Source organism: Xyrauchen texanus, chromosome 13 (genome assembly GCF_025860055.1).
Source record: "Xyrauchen texanus isolate HMW12.3.18 chromosome 13, RBS_HiC_50CHRs, whole genome shotgun sequence".
Taxonomy (NCBI): domain Eukaryota; kingdom Metazoa; phylum Chordata; class Actinopteri; order Cypriniformes; family Catostomidae; genus Xyrauchen; species Xyrauchen texanus.
The window spans coordinates 28,932,092-28,955,069 of record NC_068288.1 but is presented as its reverse complement, the minus strand read 5'-3'; the positions used below and the strand labels follow the sequence as shown (position 1 = coordinate 28,955,069).

General features: G+C 45.1%; 1 protein-coding gene across 1 annotated transcript in view; it reads left to right on the top strand.

The window, feature by feature from the left end:
* Nucleotides 1–21,662, top strand: part of LOC127654400 (regulator of G-protein signaling 8-like) — a 41,406-nt gene extending 19,744 nt beyond the window's left edge. Inside the window, exons 5-6 of the mRNA XM_052141558.1 lie at nt 10,983–11,149; nt 20,800–21,662. Coding sequence (XP_051997518.1) covers nt 10,983–11,149; nt 20,800–20,994 — 362 coding nt within the window. The 3' untranslated portion in view covers nt 20,995–21,662. The remainder of the gene's footprint in view (nt 1–10,982; nt 11,150–20,799) is intronic.
* Nucleotides 21,663–22,978: the final 1,316 nt, after the last annotated feature.

Here is a 22,978-nt window from a genome sequence, read left to right as displayed (position 1 = left end):
CTCACTCGATGTTGTGTCGAAAGAAGTGAAACAAGGGTTCCCATCTAAAAACGCTACACACTGACCGTGTTACGTGAACAGACGAAACAGGTGCAAGCAGGCTGTTGCGTGCTAGAGGCAACTGTGTTGGCTGCATGTAGCCCTCACCAATGCCCCCAAAAAGAGATGTCATATACAGACCTTAGGTTCCCAGCACCCCTGAGGGGGGGAACAGGTGCTACCTGACTAGCATGGGATCAAGCCCGGCAACCGCGGCCTTTTCTCTCACTATGTGTCTTGCATAGAAAGTGAAGCGGCTGCCGGGCTATTAAATGTGTTGGGGGTCTTTTCCGGTCCTATTCTTTCAGGGGAAAAAGACCCTGTGGAGGCCAAATCCTGCCCTAGGGGGAGGTAACATGTGGCAAATACACCACGAGGGTTGTGAAGCTGTACGTGGGAGTGGCGCGGTGGTAGGTCCAGCCTAATGAGGGGGGAGCTCTACAAGCACGATGACCGGGGCTGCCCAAGGGAATTGTTCCACAGGAAATACATCACTGGGAGTTTGTCTGAGAAGGGAACTAAGCCCGTGGAGCCCGACCCCAGTAAGGAGCACCTGTGACACCTAGGCCAGAAGGCTAGGGAGGAGAACATCCAGGGAGCGACGCTTAGTGGCTAACCTGGGATAGAAGGCGTACTGGATCAACTTGGTGAAGGGCGTTGTGTGCAAGCGGAAAACCCGGTCAGTTGTGCCACCGGGTTCTACTGGCTTAGACCTGACAAAACACGGGACGAGACCGACTTAAGATTGTAGTCTGAGATTGTAAATTCTGGTGAAGGTATTGGGTGTTGCCCAGCCTCTGCTCTGCAAAAGTTTGCTAGGGAGGTGCCATTGGCCAGTGCCCAGGAGGATGCCACACTTCTCGTCAAGTGTGCTCGAACCTGCAAGGGGGTGGGCACAGCCTGAGTCTGGAAGGCCAAGGAAATGGCGTCGATGACTCAGCGGCCAGTCTCAGTTTGTAGATGCTATTCCCTTTCTGTCCCGAGAGGAGCTTCTGTCAGGGAGTACCAGAGCGGACAGTGGGAGTTGTCTTGGCAGGCAAAGAGATCTATCTGTGCCATGCTGAATCGGTCCCAAATAAGCTGGACATCCTGGGGGTGGAGCCTCCACTCTCCGCTGGGCGACAGTGCGTCCGCCGTTGTGTTGCGGTTGCCAGGGATTTGAGTGGCGTGCAGCGACCTCAGTCGTGGCTGACTCCAAAGGAGGAGATGGCAGGCGAGTTGTGTTTGCCTCGAATTAGCGGGAGAGATCTCTACCGGGCAAGAGATACAGCCAGAAACTCTAGGGAGTTGATGTGCCAATGCGGCCGGGGTCCTGTGCAGGAGCCAGCGGCAGCTTGCCCATTACACACGGTGCCCCAACCATGTTGAGAGTCATCTGTAGTGACCACGACACATCTGGACACCAGCTGCAAAGGGACTCCGGTCCGCAGGAAGCAGAGGTCTGACCAAGGGTTGAAAGTCTGCGGTAGGAGGTGATTGTCACACGGTATGTGCCGTGGCGCCATGCCCATCTCGGGACTTGAGTCTGTAGCCAGTGCTGAAGCGGTCTCATATGCATCAACCTGAGTGGTGCGACCGCGGCTGAGGATACCGTATGCTTGAGGAGCCTCTGGCATTGTTTTAGAGGAACCACCGTGTCGGGCTCGAAGAGACGAGGTACCTGATTACTGACTGAGCACGCTCATTGGTGAAGCTTGCTCTTTTCCCTGTTGACCTGATGCCCTTGACGGCTGAGGTGCCTGAGCACCAGGTCCCAGTGAGCGCATAGTAACTCTCGAGAGTGAGCCAGGATGAGCCAGTCATCGATTTAGTTGAGTATGCGGATGCCCACTTCCCTTAGCTGCGACCTTCGTGAAGATGCAAGGGGACAGGGACAGGCCGAAAGGGAGGACCTTGTACTGATACGCCTGGCCGTCGAACGTGAACCATAGAAAGGGTCAGTGTCGAGAGCTGCGCCCTAACCCGAGGAACTGATCGAGTAGTCATTAAGGGGGAGTGGAAGTTTCCAGTCCAGCCTCGTGCTCACGGCGGCCTGGGAAAGTATAGCGGACATCAGCGCATCAGCCTCAGACTGGGCAAGCAGACCCGAGGAGAGCCACACTCACCCCGAGCTCAGACAGAAGCAAACAAGCGTGCCGGTGGCGGGTGGTTCGTGGGGATTTACCTGGCGAAACCGAGCCCATCGTCATCCCCAAATCACCATCATCACCAGCCGGGTTGTCCTCAATCCCATGGGAAGAAGGAACGACGTGGGGGGCGGCTGAAGTGGCTTTCTTTCGTGAAGAAAGTAAGCCGCGACCGCAATGTTGCAATGGCTATGTTCTCGCACTGAAAGCATGAACCATTCATAAAATGCTGCCTGCGTGTGATCGCAGCCTAGGCACGCGAAGCAGCTTTTATGACCGTCAGAAGTGAAGAGAAATCGACCGCATCCAGGAACTACACAGGCGGAAAGACATCTTTAAAAAAGGATGTTCAACGTCTGCTGTGAATTGCTCTTTTATGAGTGAACACTCAAACTCTTTTAGAGAAACAAACTCTTTTAGGAGGGGAGAACACTCTTTTAGGCAGTGAAAGCGCTGTCGAAGCAACCAGGGGCGTGGACTGCACAGCTTGTAGAGAGAGAGAACGCCAGCTGGAAATGCACAGTAGATCCAACAGCAGTTCTTCTTGCCAATAGAGGTGAGTGGAACAGTGGTGAACTCAGCTTGCTGTTGCACAATCGCTCAGCTCCAAAGAAAAATTTTGACTGACAGACGCTACCTCGCTTCCCTTTATACCCGTATGTCCAGGGTGGGGCATGTAAATTCTGTCTGCCAATTTGACATTAGCCTTTTCTCAAGTTCAGAGGTACACGAGGCTCCCAAGGAAGACCCCTTGTGTCACTTCATTCGACACTACGTCGAGTGAGTGACAAAAGGGGAACTCAGGCCCACTTGACACTTGCGACAGCACAAGATGAGAATGCTTTCATCCACTCACAGCTGGACGGAGTGCAATTCTGAATGCAGGGAACTTTAAAAAACATTTCTACATTTTAAACATTTAACTCGATATAGCAACTTAAAGCTGTGTTTATGAAATTGTGCAACCCAAGTGAATTGTTCCAAAAGTGTCCCACAGTTGGATAAATACAAGTCCTTTGAAAAGCCCTTATAAAAAATCTATCAGATGGACTGACAAATTCAGTTACAAAATGGATTGCTGTGGACTGTAGGCCAATGATTTTTCAATAATATGGAAATAAACAATATTGTCTTCTAAGTGTAGCCTACTTTTTCTTTTTAAGTTTCATATAAATGCTGTACTCGTCTGCCACAATAACATATGTAGCATTTAATTATATAATCATGTAAATTAATACATTAATAAAAATATGGACAAAGCTGACTGTCTAATACTGTACACCAGCCTTGCATCTCCAATACCTTGTTTAATCTTTGTATTGATTTGTACAACATCATTCTATATTGTTCCTAAGCTGATAGAATCACACAAAGATTTTGTTCTCGGCTAGTCTGTCAATTACATTTCTACAGAGAATTGCATTAGCCATGAGGTTCACCAGCATCTTATGTAAAATGCTCTCCATATTAATGTGAAGGACGCCATTTCCCTGTGAGTCACGCATTTGGCTTTGATTTGTCTAGTCAATTGCTCACAAAATGACAGGCTTTATTTCCTCAGGCTTAAATCCAGTGACAATTAGAACAGTATGTGTGTCTTTTCCTGAACCTCACAGCACTGACACTCCAAACACACCACAAATAGTTTCTGTCAGTGCTCTGCTGATGAAGTTCACACTGTAAAAAATCTGTCAAAGTAGTCCAAGGAAATGAAACTTACCGATATGCTTATGCTTTATTGGTGGTGTTTGATAAGGCAAATATTACTATAACTAATTCATACACTTAGGGTAGGAATTTGAACTAACCCAAAACCCTACTAAACCTCAGCACATAACTTGTCCCGCATCATCTGTGCTACAAACATGAATGATACTCTAATCGTGTGGCTTATTGAGGAGGGTAAAACCACAAGTATACAGCCTGGTCTCATAAAATCATGTTGCTATACCTAAATTTTAGCAAACTGTGTTTTACGTGATTCGTAGGTATAGCAAAATTTTCCTGGTGAAAGAAACACAGAGGCTCTTCCGACATGACTTTTATTTCGTTTTGCAAATATCATGAGTTAAAAGGCCAGATTATCAGTTCACATACACTTGCTTTTCACCTGTTACTCACACAAAGCTGTCTTATGACATCAAAACACTTTCACAAGAGTGCAGGACTATCGTGATCCAAATTAATGATAGCACAACTGATAGAGCATTGCTCTTGCAATATGAATGCGAAGCAATATGATTTCTTGCATTTTTAAGTAAATATTTATATAAATCTTTCACTTTTCACTTTCACTTCCACATTCTTCTTGTTTTATTTTTTTTGGCAATTCACATTCACATTTTTCGTGCATATCGCCACCTACTGGTATGGGCTAGTAAATGTTGGAGATTTATAGTAAAAAAAAAGTACTTAATATTGATCTGTTTCTCATCCACACCAATCATATCACTTCAGAAGATATTTAACCATTGGAGTCTAATGGATTTCTTTTATTCTGGCTTTATTTTATTTTTGGAGATTCAAAAGAGTGTTGGTGGTGTAGTGGTCTAAAGCACATAACTGATAATCAGAAGGTTGTCGGTTTGATCCCCACAGCCACCACCATTGTCACCTTGAGCAAGACACTTAACTCCAGGTTGCTCTGGAGTTGTCCCTGCAATAAGGGCTCTGTAAGTTGCTTTGGATAAAAGCGTCTGCCAAATGCATAAATGTAAATGTAAATGTCAAATTTCTGGTCTCCATTCACTTGCATTGTATTGACCTACAAAGATGTGTTACCAAAAATCCTCATTGGTAACACATTACAATAAGGTCCCTTTTATTAACATTAGATTCCATGAACTAAAAATGAACAATACTGTTACAGCATTCATTAATCCTGGAACCCTTTTGTAAAGTGTTACCACTTCATTTGTGTTCTGCAGAAGAAACAAAGTCATAAACATGAAGGTGAGCTATCCCTTTAACCTTCAAAACCTCATCTGTTTGGAGAAAGGTGTACTTGCTTTTAGAGCCACACAGTGAACATTTCACCTCGAACTGCTGCAATATAGTTCTGCAAGAATGTTACCACAGTGACAGATTTTACAAGAGATCAGCCTGAAAATATCATGGGGTGGTCTCTTTTGACTAAGGCCAAGAAGTAACCACTTAGCAACCTCCCAGAACATCCTAACAACCACATAGAGCAATGCCAAGCAACTACCCACAGCAACTGCTTAGCAACCACCAAGATTACTCTAGCAATCAAATAGCAATGTGCCAGAAAAACACTCCCTGGCATCAACCAACAGGAGGCCTGGCATCACGGTAAAGACTTTTGCATGAGCAAGAATCAATTTGTTTATTCATATTTTCCAGAACATTTTAAAATCTAGTTAACTACCATGCAAACCATGCAATTTTGCAATTGGAGGGCCCAGATTGAAAAGCTGAGCAAAACGCTCAATGTAAAACTTACCGATTTTTACTCATATGATACTATTTCATCACTAGTCATCTTGGAGAGGTTCACATGCATTGTAAAAGCAAAGTGCTCCAGGTTCACCCATTTGTGCAATTCCAAAAATTTAAACTACTTTCTTGAGATATGTAATAAAATTTCCTATGTATTTTTAATCGCATTCCACTCTTAATTAATCTATAAACAAATAGAGAAAACCAAAAGATTATCCAGTCAGAATTTATTCCTTGATGCTTACAAGCAAAGTGTGACAACTGTTTCACAAAAGGCATGCCCGAAGCAGCGCGTGAGTCTGAGCTCCAACCCCTCAGGCCTTTTACAGAATCCCTCAACAGTGCAAATGAAAAAGCAACTAATGTCAGATTGTAAGATTATCAGCCAATCGGATTGATTTATTTGTTCTTGGTGGGTGTGATCTTTAGGGTAAGTCCCAGTCGAGGGCTAGGTCTCGTTTGGAAGACTGTGTCCTCCGGAGGTCGCATTTGTAGGCCGCATACATCATCGAGACTGTCTCGTTTCAGAAAAGCGAGTAGGACACTTCGAATGCAGCCTTCGAATATGACCTTCTTTCATGGGAATTCGGAGGATGAATGAGGTGTATCCTTCATGGGGACTCACAACCCTCAATTCTTTGCTTCAACTGAAAAGTCTAATTTTTCCATATATATGATGTTCAAGCGCAAGCAATGTTAATTCCCAAGTCGAAGTACCACAGTAGATGGGTGCAGAGTATATAATATGTATAATTATATTAATATATAATTGAAATTAAGTATTAGACTAAATGTACACCTGTAAAATATATTTTCTTTTCTCTCTCCTAAAATGTACATCATACATTCCCTTCCAAAGGGACTTTGTTACCTTCTCACTCGAGTGAAAAGAGTTGCATGCTGTCATAGCAACCATGTTACATTCTGTTTCCGATTGTCCTGCGAAGGCTGTCTCGTTTAAACGAGACTTGTTTAAAGGGGGACGCTCGGTATACTGCAGCCTTCAAAGGATGCATCCTACCTATGACGCAGCCTACAAAACGAGACACAGCCGAGGTATTCTAGCTGGCCTTTAGTGACGCAATCACACTTTAAGATAAAAGCACAAGATCTTACTAATGAGTGGGCTGTCATTGCCACATCACCACAGAGAAAGAGATCCTTATGGATGTTCTGCATGACCGTGTGATTGCTTAATAGAATAATCATGAAAGTAGGACTGATTTTGACTTCTAGTACATTGGCAAGTGCTTTTTGCATTGTTATAGCAACATCAGGTGTTTTCTAAATATAAATTAGGCTGCTTGAGCATTCAGTGTCAGATCAAATTTTGAAAAGTAGTGCTGCATTCCATTCAACTCGGAAAGTCAGATTTTACAATTTCCTACAAGGAAAAGTGCAACGGAATGCATCTTGAAGGCTCGTGCAGAAATTCTCAACTCTAATTTAGCAGAGATGCAGGGGGTTGATACAAATTAAGTGTTAAACATTCAATTTATTAAGTAATATCGATAAATTAGTTTGTTTCCACATTACATGATATTAAAGCTTGTTTAACAAACGCCTGCAGAAACTGGTGTATAAAATATTTTACATTTACATTAACATTTACGCATTTGGCAGACGCTTTTATCCAAAGCGACTTACAGTGCACTTATTACAGGGACAATCCCCCCCGGAGCAACCTGGAGTTAAGTGCCTTGCTCAAGGACACAATGGTGGTGGCTGTGGGGATCGAACCACCAACCTTCTGACTACCAGATTACCAGTTATGTGCATTAGACCACTACACCACCACCACTACAAATATTATAATCTCTTTTGATAATCGTACACCTGCAGCATTGTGTATCTGTTGGGTTGCTAGGAGACATCTCCAATGAGATTCAAACCCCTGCTATGCTAACGGAAGTGTTGCAGTTTTGTTTCCTTAAACGTCATCTTCCGAATATCAGGGAATGGAATGCATTTATGGTCGAAGATATCAAGTAGGAATATCCCAAATTCAACCTGAATGGAACACAGCATAACCGTGTACTCTGACGAAATTAAATTTATTGCAAGCTACATTTAAATTGTAAATATTATTAGATAGATTTTTCCAGGTATCATAGAACTCCTTGGTAGATTCACATGAAAAATTATGATTTTTGAATGTCTGTTTTGGGAGATGTTCATTTCACAAAACAGTCATGCTGCAGTTAAAATTAGGCTTGCTTGAGCATTTAGTGTTATTTCAAGTTCTGTCTTTCATGCCTGGATGTGTTTTAAAAATGTAAATTGGTATTATTAGTTAACTGCGACTTAATGTATGATGCCCAAAGGCATAGGGTCTTATTCATTGTGAAACTGTGTTTTCTTAATGGCATGAATCACACTGAAGACCTAGACTTTAAATGCACGGGCAGAAAACAAATGTGGGTTTGTGGGTATGGGAGAATTCAGGACGAAAATCACTGCAGGCAGAAAGCGGGTGAGCATGGAGTAAAATTCAGTGGGTGCGTTCGGATGCTGGATAGAATCTTGCAGGTGTGATATGGGAAAAAAAGTCCCGCACAGACCTCTAAGTTGAAGCCGCTTAATGTTATTATACAAATCTAAAAACGCAACACAGTATAACAGAAATGTATGTGACAGCATTTCACCAGATTTGTATTGAGGAACATTGTAAACTGTGAAATACAGACACTGCAGGCAACTATCAACGTTCCAGGCATAAATACGCCAGAAATATATTACAATTGTATAAAACAAATCCTCAAAATAATAACAATTGGGTGACATATTGTAATAATAAGCTTGACATGCTCTTTCCTAGCATTTGTCCCGCATAGGTGAAGAGTCCGCTTCGTGATTTGTACTTGTGAGGGAAACCAGAGCAGCCAGAGGAAACCCACGCAAACACGGGGAGAACATGTAAACTCCAAACAGAAAGGCCCTAGTTGAGCCGGGACTCGAACTCAGGACCTTCTTGCTAACCTCTGAGCCGCAATAATAAGCTTGACTGAATAATAATAAATAATATTCTTATAAGTTCCAAAAATATAATTGCTTGAAGTTGTAGTTTTTGCACACTCTATTAATTTCCAAAAAATATTTTCAAAAAATATACAGTATGTTGGTAAATGTTGCTTTTTTATTACTGTATTGGTGCATATAAATTATATTTTGAATTAAATAACATTCTTCCTTGTGTTCATTAAACATGTTGAATGTATTTGGCTACAATGGCTGATAAAAATCACTTTTGTGAAGTTTCTCCTGGTTGTAAACCAATAGGGGGCCCATGGCTGGAAAGTTGCTTAGGGGCCTCGGAAATCGTAACCCCAACTCTGGTTAAAGCAATAACCCACAAGACGCTGTGCCTTACAATTATTTTACAACAGCTAAGGGGTGTGCCCAACATAGTCTCAACTCGTAATAATTAGTTCGATGTGGTGACATTTTAAGATATCTTATGACTTGATTCACATGAAAAGGTTTGACTTTTAAACAAACCAATCCACAAAGACTATATGAAATTGATACAATACAGGCATCATATTTTAGCTAGCCTCATATCCAACACTTTATTTTAACCAAGGACATTTCTGTGAACAAATTAGTTTATTCATTCCATAATTACACAATACAAATGACTGATTTATGCCAATGTTTACTTTTCTGTGGTACATGGTGATAATGTTATTAAACTCATGCTTAGGTTTAGGTTTGGGATAAGGATTAATCTTAGGAAAATTTGTAATATTTTTTATTTGTAAAAATTGTGCATTTTTTCTGTTTTGTTCATTTTCTCTATGGTAGTAAAAGTAGTATGTTTTTGTACAAACCACCTCATATAGTTTCTTACAATTAAGATAACTTGTATTACTAGTATTACTACTTGTCATCAGGCCAGGTTGGTAAACTTTATTAATTAATATTCAGAATAAACAGTTCTGCTGCCAAGTAATATAGTTAGTCAGTCTGACTGTAAGCTGTTGACGTTGCCTAGAACAGTAGCAACTTGACGCATTATTATTGAAAGTGCAGTGACAGATGTTCAGATTTCTGCATTTTACAATGGCTTTGAATGCAGTTGATACAATCAGAAATAAGAACCTGTTTCAAAACAGTCCATTTAAACAGTGCATCCATCAATAGCAATGAATGTTTTGACCCTTTAATAAGTGAATCACAAAAATGGGAAAATGAAGCCATAATATGTTGTCTTTCTTTCACCGACTATAAAGTAACATTGGTTAATAAAGTGCATCGAATCATGCGTTGTTGACTATCGATAGTGTATGTTGTGAAAAACCTTCTCCTCAGATAGGAAACCCAGTAAAAAACATTTAAGAATATGTAAATCACTTCCTGTGTCCATTAAAGTGCAGGATACACACAGCAGAAATCCACTTTTGCAACACTGCCCACTCTAAAGGAGAACGTTTTGTTCCCTTACCAGCAGGAGTACGTGTTGCCTCTGTACTCATCTCTTGGTTGTCCTTTCATTGAATTTCCTAAGAAGCACTATTGTCTCATTTACCAACCCTGCTATTTGTATGGACTTTAATTGTATCCAAGCAAGGCCTGCTCTCACACAAAAAGAATGCAGTATACAAAATTGTGCCTTACTGCTTACTGGCACAAAAGACCATTAGATGATATTACAGTACAGGGATAATTTATCCAAAAAGTATTTACTCACCTCATATGTTATTCCAAACCCATATGACTTTCTTTCTTCTGTGGAACACAAAAGGACATATTAGGCAGACAGAATGTTATAGGACTGACAGTCTTCATTCACTTCCATTGTATTGATAAAAAGGTGCTGACTGAAGCTTTCAGGCTTACATTCTGTCTAAAATCTCCTTTTGTGTTCCACAGAAGAAACAAATTCATACAGGTTTGGAACAACACAAGAGTGATTAAATGATGACAGAAACGTTTCAAAAAGGGATGACACATTGTCACAGATGTCGGACTAAAGAAAAGGAGCAATATGTCAGACTTGCCTTTGATTGTATAATTTCCCAGTTGATGTTTTTCAGGCAGAACATGTCAGAAAAGTACCCCCCAGTGAACAGTCCACATGCTGTTATTACTAAATAAAAACACTCCTAGGAAAAGTGGGGTGAGAAATAAATAAACAACCTTTTGGCATGTCATTTACAAAATATACCACCTTGATGTGTTATCACAGATGTCACAGAAGGAAATAACTTACTTTCATTAATAAAAGCAGCTAGATTGTTGTCTTTGGGAATCATTCTGTGTGGCCAGCTTTGCTTACATGTGACATGTTAGACAAAATGTATTAGTTTTAATATGGTAAGGTATTTATCCATAAACGTATTTGTCTTTGATTCATAGATGGTTTGGCAGCCTTCAGAACCTTCCTCAAATCAGAGTTTAGTGATGAAAACATTGAGTTCTGGCTGGCTTGTGAGGACTACAAAAAGATTAAATCCCCTGCTAAGATTATGTCTAAGGCCAACAAGATCTACAAGGAATTTATTGAGGTTCATGCACCCAGGGAGGTACGTTGACTCCATTTATAAAACATCTCAGTTACTGTTGTAACTTCCGCTCCCTGATGGAGGGAACGAGATATTGTGTTGATGTTGGGAAACTAGGGTTTGCTCTCGGGAGCCCCAAACACCTCTGATCTTTGAGAAAAGGCCAATGGGAATTGGCGAGTGGAAATTGCATGCCACACCCCTGGACATACGGGTATAAAAGGAGCTGGCTCACATCCACTCATTCAGGTTTTGCGCTGAGGAGCCGAGACTGGGTCCTGGGCATTTCAGCAGGTAGTAAAGCATTGTGGGAAGAGGGACGCAATATCTCGTTCCCTCCATAGAGACTAGGGGTTCCTATACGATATGCCACAACTAGCTGAACTGTGTTACATGGACTGCCGGTGCAGGTGCAAGCAAGCCCCTGCATGCCTAATAGCAGGTGCACACAGTCTGCACGTAGCCTCCCCCAACGCTCCAAGAACGTATCTACTATGGAAACAGGCCACGCCAGCTGCAGCCTTTTCTAACTTTTTCTCCCCACAGAATGAGAAAATCTTTCGGCTGGGGCCAAATGTATTTGCATCGGTGAAGGTGTTCTTTCCCAGGAGGAAAGACACTGCGGATACCACTTCCTGTCCAAAGGGGAGTTTAACATGTGGCAGAAACATCACATGGGCTTACCAGCCGCACGTGGAAGAGGTGCCGTGGTAGGTCCTACCCAGAGGGGACCAATGGCAAGGGAGCTCTGCCCAAGGGAGACGCGGATCTACTGACAGGGAAACCATACCGTGGAAAATACATCACAGGGGGTTACCACAGGTAACCAGTACATGTAGAGCACCTACCCCAGTACAGAGTATCCTAGCACTCTGCAGAATTCGCCAGCCACTGGGCTATGGAGGAAGGACAACCAGGGTCCACTGTCTTGTGATCTCGCATGGGGGAAAAAAGGACACGTCTTCCCCTCCCAGAGGGGAAAGGCACTATACACAAGCAGTACACCCAACCAGCTGCCCCGCATACTTACCTGTTTGTACCTGTCAACACATGGGACAAAACCAGCTTAACCCGGAAATTATAAAATCTCACGAAGATTTTGGGTGTTGCCCAGCGCGCTGCCCTGCAGATTTCTGCTATAGGCACCACTGGCTAGTGCCCAAGAGGATGCCATTATGAGTGTGCTCATAATCCCAAAGGGGCGGGCATGCCCTGGGCCTGGTATGCCAATGCGATGGCATCCATGATTCAGTGGGCAAGCCTCTGTTTGGAGACAGCATTCCGTTTCCTCTGTTCACCAAAGCAGACAAAGAGCTGCTCAGAGCACATAAAGCTCTGTGTGCGATCCAAGAAGATGTGCAAAGCACGGACCAGACACAGCAACGATAAGGCTGGGTCTGCCTCCTCCAGGGGTAGCGCTTGCAGGCTCACCACCTGATCCCTAAAGGGGGTCGAGGGAACTTTGGGCACATATCCCGGTCGGGGTCTCAAGACCATGTGAGATTACTTTGGACCAAACTCCAGGCAGGTGTCACTGACAGAGAATGCATGCAGGTCCCCAATCCTCTTGATGGACGTGAGCGCAATCAGGAGGGCAGCCTTCAATGAGACTGCCTTTAGCTCAACTGACTCTAGGGGCTCAAACTGGGCTCTCCACAGGCCCAGGAGGACTACAGAGAGATCCCACAAGGGAAAGAGGCCCGTGCCTCCTAGGAGGATTCAGCCTCAGGTCAGCCTCAGGTCATGCTTCCCCAGGGACTTACTGTCTACTGTTTCATGGTGCTGCTATAATGGCCACATACAACTTCAAGGTGGAGAGGGACAGCCCCAGCCTCTCCTGCAGGAAGGAAAGCACTGACCCGACTGTGCATCTCTGGGGGTCTTCGCCTCGGGAAGAACAACAATTTGCGAACAAACGCCACTTAAAGGCAAATAGCTGCCTTGTAGAGGGAGTCCTGGCCTGAGTAATTGTGTCTACCACTGCCTGAGGTAGGCCACTTAGATCTTCTGTGTCCCATCCAGGGGCCATGGAGATTCGAGAGGTCTGGGGTGCCAGATGGTGCCCCATCCCTGATAGAGGAGGTCAAGTCAAGTCAATTTTATTTGTATAGCACCTTTCACAACACACATCGTTTCAAAGCAGCTTTACAGAATATTAGCATTAACAGATGATAAGAACTGTAATGTCTATAAAGTCAATTAATCATCATTGTGTAATTTAGATAAAATACAAATTTTAATAGTGTTTATAAATAATTAAATGATAATTGTATTAATAACCCCAGTGAGCAAGCTGTAGGCGACTGTGGCAAGGAACACAAAACTCCATAAGATGTAGATTAATACACCAGACTCACTGTGGGGGCCAGTTCCCCTCTGGCTAACATTATGAATGTAATGTAAATATTAATTATCCATCCATCCATCTTCAACCGCTTATCCGAAGTCGGGTCGCGGGGGCAGCTGCTCCAGCAGGGGGCCCCAAACTTCCCTATCCCGAGCCACATTAACCAACTCTGACTGGGGGACCCCGAGGCGTTCCCAGGCCAGTGTGGAGATGTAATCTCTCCACCTAGTCCTGGGTCTTCCCCGAGGCCTCCTCCCAGCTGGACATGCCTGAAACACCTCCCTAGGGAGGTGGCCAGGGGGCATCCTTACCAGATGCCCAAACCACCTCAACTGACTCCTTTCAACGCAAAGGAGCAGCGGCTCTACTCCGAGCTCCTCACGGATGACTGAGCTCCTCACCCTATCTCTAAGGGAGAAGCCCGCCACCCTTCTGAGGAAGCCCATTTCGGCCGCTTGTACTCGCTGACCTAGTTCTTTCGGTCATGACCCAACCTTCATGACCATAGGTGAGGGTAGGAACAAAAATTGACCGGTAGATCGAGAGCTTTGCCTTTTGGCTCAGCTCTCTTTTCGTGACTAACGGTGCGATAGAGCGAGTGCAATACCGCCCCCGCTGCCCCGATTCTCCGGCCAAGCTCCTGCTCCATTGTCCCCTCACTCGTGAACAAGACCCCGAGGTACTTGAACTCCTTCACTTGGGGCAAAACCTCACTCCCTACCTGGAGTACGCACTCCATCGGTTTCCTGCTGAGAACCATGGCCTCAGATTTAGAGGTGCTAATCCTCATCCCAGCTGCTTCACACTCGACTGCCAAGCGATCCAGTGAGAGCTGAAGGTCACGGACCGATGATGACATGAAGACAACATCATCTGCAAAAAGCAGCGATGAGATCCCCAGCCCACTGAACCACACACCTTCCCCACCCCGACTACGCCTCGATATCCTGTCCATGAATATCACAAACAGGATTGGTGACAAAGGGCGATCCAATCCCTGTACGTCCAAAGCGAGAGCTGTGTCCGGGTCCTCGGCACGAAGTCGAGTTCATTCCATGTGGGGGTTGGTCTCCGCCAAGGCTGCGCTTTGTCAATATTAATTATGTATAGGTAAAATCATGGTTTAAAATTATTAAACTAAGTGATAAGGGTCATTGATTAAACATAGATTGTGTTTGAACTGTAAGATTAATGACCAAAGTCTTTGAAGTCCATCTTGATTAATTGCAGAAGTTCACATAGATGCAATTGTCCTTGTTTATTGGCTGATGAAGGCTTTTGTTGGCAATTGGTCCTGCCTCATGGGAACTTGCCAGGGAGGGGCTGTCGTGAGGAGCGTGAGTTCCGAGAACCAAGTCTGGGTGGGTTAGTATGGTGCAACGAGGATGACCTGTTCCTCCCTGACCTTGCACAAGGTCTGTGCAAGCAGGCTCTCTGGGGTAATGCATATTTGTGCAGCCCCCTGGGGCCAGCTTTGTGCCAGCGCATCTGTGCCGAAGGGAGCCTCATTCAGAGAACACCAGAGCGGGCAGTGGGAGGATTCCCAGGAAGAAACCGGGTCTACCTGTGCTTCGCCGAATCGACTTCAAATTAGCTGGACCACCTGGGGGTGGAGTCTTGTGACTTATTAGACCATAGCACCAGTACATCCTCTCCCTGGATGAATACTGCTCTCAGGGGTAGTCTGCTACACCATAAATCTGCCACCAAATCCTTTATTATAGTGATAATAAACTGCAGATGGATTGCCTCACTTTAATACAAAAATCTTTATAAGTGCTCTGTTCTCCAACCCATCTCCACTGTCAATGCAGTAATATATAAGTCTTTAAAGAACTTCTGAAGGTGATATTTATTTGTTTAAAAGGTATATACTCTATTCGCTGATATCCAGAATTTAACTACTTAACCTTGATTTGTCCCCGAGGAGCCATTTGTTTTGCAGCATTGACATACAATAATTGTTTACAATACATAAAACACAAATGATAAGACATAATAGCATATTATAAATAAATAACTAAATAAATGCCTGAGGTCATGGTTCTCATTTAAGAATCATAAAAGAGGGAAGACATATGAAGGGGTACTACCTTTCCATAATTGAATTGAGCATGAAAATGGTCAAAGGTACAAATTAACATTTATAGCTATTTGTCCTTGCTAACAGAACTCTATGAAGGGTGCTTGAAGGTGCTGAACTATGTTCTTAACTAAATAAAAAAGCAAGTTAGTTAAAATTATTATTGTTTTTAAATCACTGGACAGTTTTAAGTTTTCTACTTACGGAAAAAATAGGAGAGGCTCTCTTGGCTAAAGCACTTTAAGACCACTGCTAGGTTTTTCCTCCCACAGAATTCACCCTTTTACATTACTCACACCAACTTCAGTTTTTCCCTAGCCTCAAACCTACAAGACTTTTTTCTTGAATAGCATGACCTTCAGATACTTTATGATCCATTGCTTGTTGCTTGGTAAGTACAACATTGTTGCAAAGTATACTCACTATATGGCTCACAGAGGATGTTCTGCCTCCTCATCCTATTTTGTCTTCCTTACTGTGACGAGGCAGGCAAAGAATGAGGATCTAAGTGCAGCTTTAATGCAAACAAAAGAAGAACAAAGTAACACAGAATATAACAAAATGCAGGAAACCAGGCACAGAACATGACAAAAACTGACAAACTAACCGGGGGAAACGAGGGCTTAAATATACAAGGGAAAAGAAGGAACACCTGAGGAAATAATCAGGGAAAGAGAAACTGTCAGGGAGATTCAATCAAGGAATAAAACTACAAGGACTACAAACCTAACACAGAAAACAAAACAATAATTTTTATATAAAAGCACAAAAAGAGAACAAGGAGACCAGAGCAGATCAGGCGGGCGGCCAGGAGACCAGAGCCAATCAGGGGGATGGCTAGGAGACAAAGGGGACCAGAGCAGATCCGGGGGATGGCCAGAAGACCAAGGGGACCAAAGCAGATCAGGCAGAGGGCTAGGAGACCAAGGGGACCAGAGCAGATCCGGGGGATGGCCAGGAGACCAAGGGGACCAGAGCCAATCAGGGGGGTGGCCAGGAGACCAAGGGGACCAGAACAGATCTGGAGGATGGCCAGGAAACCAAGGGGATGACCTCAAGGTTGGGACCGGGTCAGGAGACCTGGGATGTAGCCGTAGGACAGGGACAGGTGACCTGGGAGGCAGCCACAGGACAGGGACCTGGTCAGGAGGCCAGGGAGGTGGCCACAGGACAGGGACTGGGTCAGGAGGCCAGGGAGTCAGCCACAGGACAGGGACATGGTCAGGAGGCCAGGGAGGTGGCCACAAGACAGGGACTGGGTCAGGAGGCCAGGGAGGGGGCCACCAGACAGGGACTGTGTCAGGAGGCCTAGTAGGCAGCCACAGGACAGGGTCAGGAGGCCAGGGAGGCAGCCACAGGACAGGGACTGGGTCAGGAGGCCAGGGAGGCAGCCACAGGACAGGGACTGGGCCAGGAGGTGGAGCCGCTGTAGGAGGAGTCGCTAGTACGGTGGACAGAACTGCTGAAGGAGGAGTTTCTGGGGGATCAGGTGGAGCTGTGTGAGGAATAGTCTGTTGGGGAGCACGCAGAGCCACGTGAGTAGCAGTCTCTGGGGGATTAGGTGGAGCCGCGGGGGAAATAGTCTCTGGGGAAGCGGGCGAAGCCGCGGGAGGAATAGTCTCTGGTGGAGCGCGCGGAGCCATGGGAGGAATAGTTTCTCCAGAACCGTGGAAGGTGGAGCCTTGGAAGGTGGAGCCGTGGAAGTCTCTGGGGGAGGAGCCGTGGAAAGCAGAGCCATGGAAGACTATGGGGGCGGAGTCGTGGAAGGTGGAGCCGTGGGAGGCTCTGAGGGCGGAGCCATGGAGGGCGGAGCCATGGAAGTCTCTGAGGGCGGAGCCGTGGAAGAGAGTATAGGCAGAAAATGGGGAACCGAAACCTTTCCTCTTTTGCTCCTCCTCCAGATGGCCGAAGTTGGCAACGCTGGCTCTGGGACGGACGAGGCTGGCAACACTGACTCTGGGCTTAAATACACAAGAGAAAACAAGGAACACCTGGTGAAACAATCAGGGAATGACAAACAGTCAGGGAGAATCAATCAAGGAATAAAACTACAAAACTAACACAGGAAACTGCTGTCCGGACCCCTACGGTTGTGCAGTGTACTCACAAAAACGCAAGAGGTCTCAGACATGAGCTTGAGATGTCAACTCAAGGGCATAAGAGCCCGGAGTAGCATAAACATCTAAACCATTAAATTTGATGAATGTGTGCGGAGAGGACCAGCCGCCGCATCACAAACTTGTTTAGGCATGGGCTGAGATGTCGACTCAAGGACATAAGAGTCCGGAGTAGCAAAGCATCTAACCCATAAAGTTCGACGAATGTGTGTGAAGAGAACACCATCGCAACACAAACTTGTCATAAAAACTGATGAATGTGAGCGGAGAGGACCAGCCTGCCGCATCACAAACTTGCTGCAGAGGGAGACCTCTGGTAGAGTGTGCCCTAAAACCTACTGGCGAAGCTTGACCCGTGCCTCGTAGGCCCGGGCAATAATGAGGATGCCTCTTTGAGGGCACCCCGCCCACCAAGCCGTGGCAAACCGCAGCGGCCACATAGAACCTGGCAGTGGCGAGGCAAGTGCCCGCTGACAGTTCTTTCTACATAAAATCCAGAACTGTAGCAAACTGGCAGTTAGATGGTTCTGTAATAAGAACTTTAGTAGAAGGAAACGCATGCAGGCCGAGAGGGGGGGTGGACTGGGCGACTCGGGGAGAAGTAGAGGAGACATTGCGCTATCAACAGAGGTGAAGAGGTCCTCTTCTGCCCTGTAAAATTTACCCAGATCAGTTCCAAGTGGAGGGAGCCCTAGCACTTGAAATGGTCTCGATAACCTCAAGAGAAAACCCTGTGAACCTCATTTGGTACCCTTAGGGGAGAGACATGAATGGTTTCACAATTCGGGCCAAGGATGAGAAGGTCCTCCCTGTTCAGAATCGCCCAAGGCGAGCCGTCGAGGAGAGGTAACTCCGAGAAACATATCCTGTTCGGCCAGCACAGCACCATTAATAGGAGGCAAGACCCTTGCTGGTGAACATTGACAAGACTCCCGGGAGCAGAGAAAGCGGGGAAAGAAACGCATACAGACGCATTCTGGGTCATGTGTGTGTCTTAACGTCCAGACCCAAGGGGGCTGGGTGATTTCAGGGAGAAGTAGAGGAGACATTGCGCTGTTCACAGAGGCGAAGAGGTCCTCTTCTGCCCAAAGATCTCACCCAAACTTGTTCCAAGTGGAAAAAGCCTGGTATTTAAAAAGGTCTCGATAACCTCAGGAGAAAGCCCTGTGTCCCTCAGTTGGTACCCTTAGGGGCCAAACATGAAAGATTCCACAATTCGGGGCAGGGATGAAATATTGCCCTATGTCTGAGATAGAAGATCCTTCCTCTTCGGAATTGCCCAAGGCGAGCCGTCGAGGGAAGAAATTCGCTCCAAGAATCAAGCCCTGTTCGGCCAGCGCGGTGCTATCAGTAAGAGGCAAAAACCCTTGCTGGCGAACTCTGGGCAACTACTACCTTAGGGTGGAGTTCTTAACTCCCCCATTGGTATTTTCTGTCTGGACAGTAAATCTGCTCCCACATATGGGCATCCAGGGATATAACTGACCTGAGTGACAGGAGCTTGCCCTGGGCCCTAAGGAGAATCTGACGCGTCAGAAATACAGCTGACAAGAACATGGGTCTCCTTGATGATTTATGTAAGAGGCTACCGCAGTATTGCCCACCCGCACCAAGACATGGCAGCCTCAGGAGGAGGTATTTCAGGGCCAGAAATACAGCCGTCAACCAGAGACAGTGACTGTGACAACCGAGCTGACGACCCTCCTATACCCTTAAGCTGGACGACCACTTAAGGCCGCTACCCCGCCCGTCAGGGAGGCGTCTGTCGTTAGCAGCCTGTGACAACAAGACGCACCTAGAGTGGGACCCAAGGCAGAAAACCGGGGTCTGAACCACATAGAAAGGGAACGAAGCCTGAGGTGCGTAACCCTTATTAGCCTAGGGGTTTTGGCCCTTGGAAGAAATCCCCTGGCTTTGGGCCACAACAAAAACGATCTCATGAGTAGAAGGTCCAGAGGGATCACCGTGGACGCGGTCGCCCTGAGACCTGGAAATTGTTGATACTGATAACAGTGCAACCTTGACCTAGCCTGACTTTGCTCAGGGTGATCTGAATGGACTCAATCCTAGCGGGAGACAGTTGTGCCCGCATTGTGATTGAACTCCATATGATGCCCCGATAGACAGTATTCTGAGTGGGAGAGAGGACGCTTTTCTTGGCGTTGCGCCTCAACCCCAGAGAAACAGATGAGCTAAGACGATGTCCCTGTCCTGAACTGACAGTTCCTGGAACTGCGCTAGGATCAGCCAGTCGTCTACATAATTCAGAATGCAGATGCCCCGGAGTAGCAAGGAGCCAGCGCTACATCATGCATTGTGAATGTGTGGGTAAAAAGGGCTAGGCCGAGTGAAAGAACATGATACTGGAAGACTTCATGTGAAGGACCAGCTGGGTTTGGGGAGAGAGCGAGAGAAAGGGATCAACCCGTCTCTTGCTCCTCAGCTAAATCCATGCAAGAGCCCCACGAACGATCTTTTTTTTTTTTGTGAGTGCTGACTCCCAGAAGCAAGCGAGGCGAGCGCGAAGCACTTTGCCTGTTAAAGCAAATCGCAGTGCTCGCACCCGCCCTGCTGCAACGCGAGAGCAGCGTGCTCTTACCCCCAAACAAACAGAGCAAAAACTGATGCATTGTATGCGGCTTTCAGTCATTCTATTTTTTTCTTTTCTTTTTTAGAAATATATATATATAATAATTTCTAAACAGAAGAGAAAAGAGAAAAATATTCACTGCACACTGCCTAACCAATTCTAATTCCTAACAGAGGAAAGAAAGTTTCTGACGACACCTGGTGACTTATCCATTTATAGCCTGGCCGCAGGTGCATCTAATGATTACATCAGCCGAGGCTATAAATTCTGGTCAATGTTCATTGACGTGTTACACACATTATTGCAGCTCGGTCACAACTAGGATTGTTCCCATAGCGCTTAGCAGCGCAGCATCATAGTGTAGCTTTTTCTTTTGTAAGATTGATGGCCATATAAATTATTCTTTGTCCATAATCAATTGTGGCTGAATAGGGTAGGGCATACACAGCCAAATCAGAATGATTCACATGTTTTAATTAAGTTCTAAAGAGGGAATTTTATACTCAATAACCCTATAACTTCTATGTCCTTCAGGTTAACATAGACCACAGCACCCGAGAGGAAACCAAACAGAGGCTTCTGGAGCCAACTTCCAACAGTCTCAATGAAGTACAAGCAAAAGTGCACAGCCTCATGGAGAAAGACTCCTATCCACGGTTTATACGATCAAAGATGTATCAGGACTTACTGAACAGAGCACAGATACACTATCAGAGGAAATCTGTTTAAAAGTGAATGTCTATAAAAGACAGCTTTTTGCTTGCCTGGTGAAATGACACTGAGATTAAACAGACATTAATTGTAATATAGAATATGGTCTGAGTGTTTATGAAGTAATTAGATCAGAGTTATCCCATAAGAATTGTCAGAACACAAACTAGGTTTTTGCTAGTTTCTAATGTATGATATGACCCTGTACTTCACCTCTTTAACATGTGGCTAGAATGGTGATAGAATAGTCAATGTTTCTTCTGAATGCTGGCAAGCATGTAAATGTAAATTCAGTCTTTACATGGGTAATAAGTAATAGATGATAGTATGATAATGTATTATTCTTATCTTTATGTTAACTTGTATACACATTTATACTGATTTGTTTCACAACCCAAGATATGTCTAGTGTGTAACTGCATGCAGCCTTGGCCTGCTGTCATGTCTCAATAATTAATTCCCCTTAAAATATGAATCTAAAAAAAGATATTGTAAAAAAAATTATAATAATTAAACACACCGCATATAAACCAAAAGGGGGGAAAATATAGATATATTTATTTACCACAATTTGTCATCGTGTGATATTTATGATTGTTTATTTTGTTGTTCATTAATTTATTTAAGATTACTTTTATGTACAAATTACATGTTCTGCAGTCATGAATACTAGATCAAGTAAACCATGTCAGTCACACAGTGTTGATTTGTCTGCTTCTTGTTTACAGAATTTACAGAATTTACAATAGGTAGGTGGAGACTCTGCTTTTTTAATTCATACGATAAGTAGGCTGGGAAATGAATAGAACCAGCTAAATTTAGGTCACTAATCTTTCCAGCAAACACAGCAATTTTTTAACATCTCCACTACTGTCATAAAGAATATTTTCTCCTGCTTTGTCTTACCAAGAGATATTTAATAAATATCACACATTCAGTCATGCTGCTGTACAGAATATCAGTTCTAAATAACAGCTATTCATATATAAAAGTCATATACTGTATATAAAACATCTGTTCCCCTTCTGTCGCTCTCTCCACGTTGTGTCGGAGAAGCGACACTAGGGGTCTCTCTTGAGCACCGATATTCACCTCTGATCTATTGAAAAGGGCCAGTGGGAGTTGGCAGTCAGTATTTGCATACCCCGCCCCCGGACATACGGGTATTTAAGCGGGGCAAATACGGGAGTTCATTCAGAAAATTTCTTCGGAGCCGATGGTCTGTCTGCAGTTGCTGCGAGTTTACACACCACTATAAAACGTTCCTGTTTCCTCTGACGATCTGCATGCTGTTGAATCTTGACGGCGCACAACAGCGGCTTTCTCCTTCACTTTGCGCGGCGTGCATTGTTGCCCCTGAGCGCTTCGACAGCGCAGACACACATACACACTGTGTATATTAAAAGAGTTATTTTCCTTAAAAGAGTAAATTTCTCTAAAAGAGCAAACACAGCGGCGTTGAGCGTCCTTTTCAGGACGCGTCTTTCTGAAGATGCATTTCCGCCCCTGTGTAGTTTTTGGAGGCGGTGATTTCTCCCCACCTCTGACGGTCATAAAAAGCGCCTGGCGTACCTGGGTTCGTGAAACACGCAGGCAGCGTTTTTTATGAATGGTCTATGTTTTCAGTACGAAAACATAGCCATGACAGCATTGCGGTCGTAGGCTTTCTCTTGTAGTGAGAGAGCGGCTTCAGCCGCCCCACGCCTCGCCTCCTTCCCACGGGATTGAGGCAGGCGCCGCGGGCGATGAAAGCGATCTGGGGTCAATGACGGGCTGCGTTTCGCCGGGTGAACCCCTTGAAACCCCCGCCTCCCGGCATGCTTGCTGTTTTCCGTCCGGGCTCGGGATGAGCATGCTCTCCAATGGGTTATGTTTTCAGCCTGAGAACATAGCTGCAGCAGCGTTGCGATCTCTGCTTTCTTGTGAGGAAGAAAGCCACTTCAGCCGCCCTCCGCTCCTCGCCTCCTTCCTACGGGATTGACGCAGGCGCCGCGAGCGATGA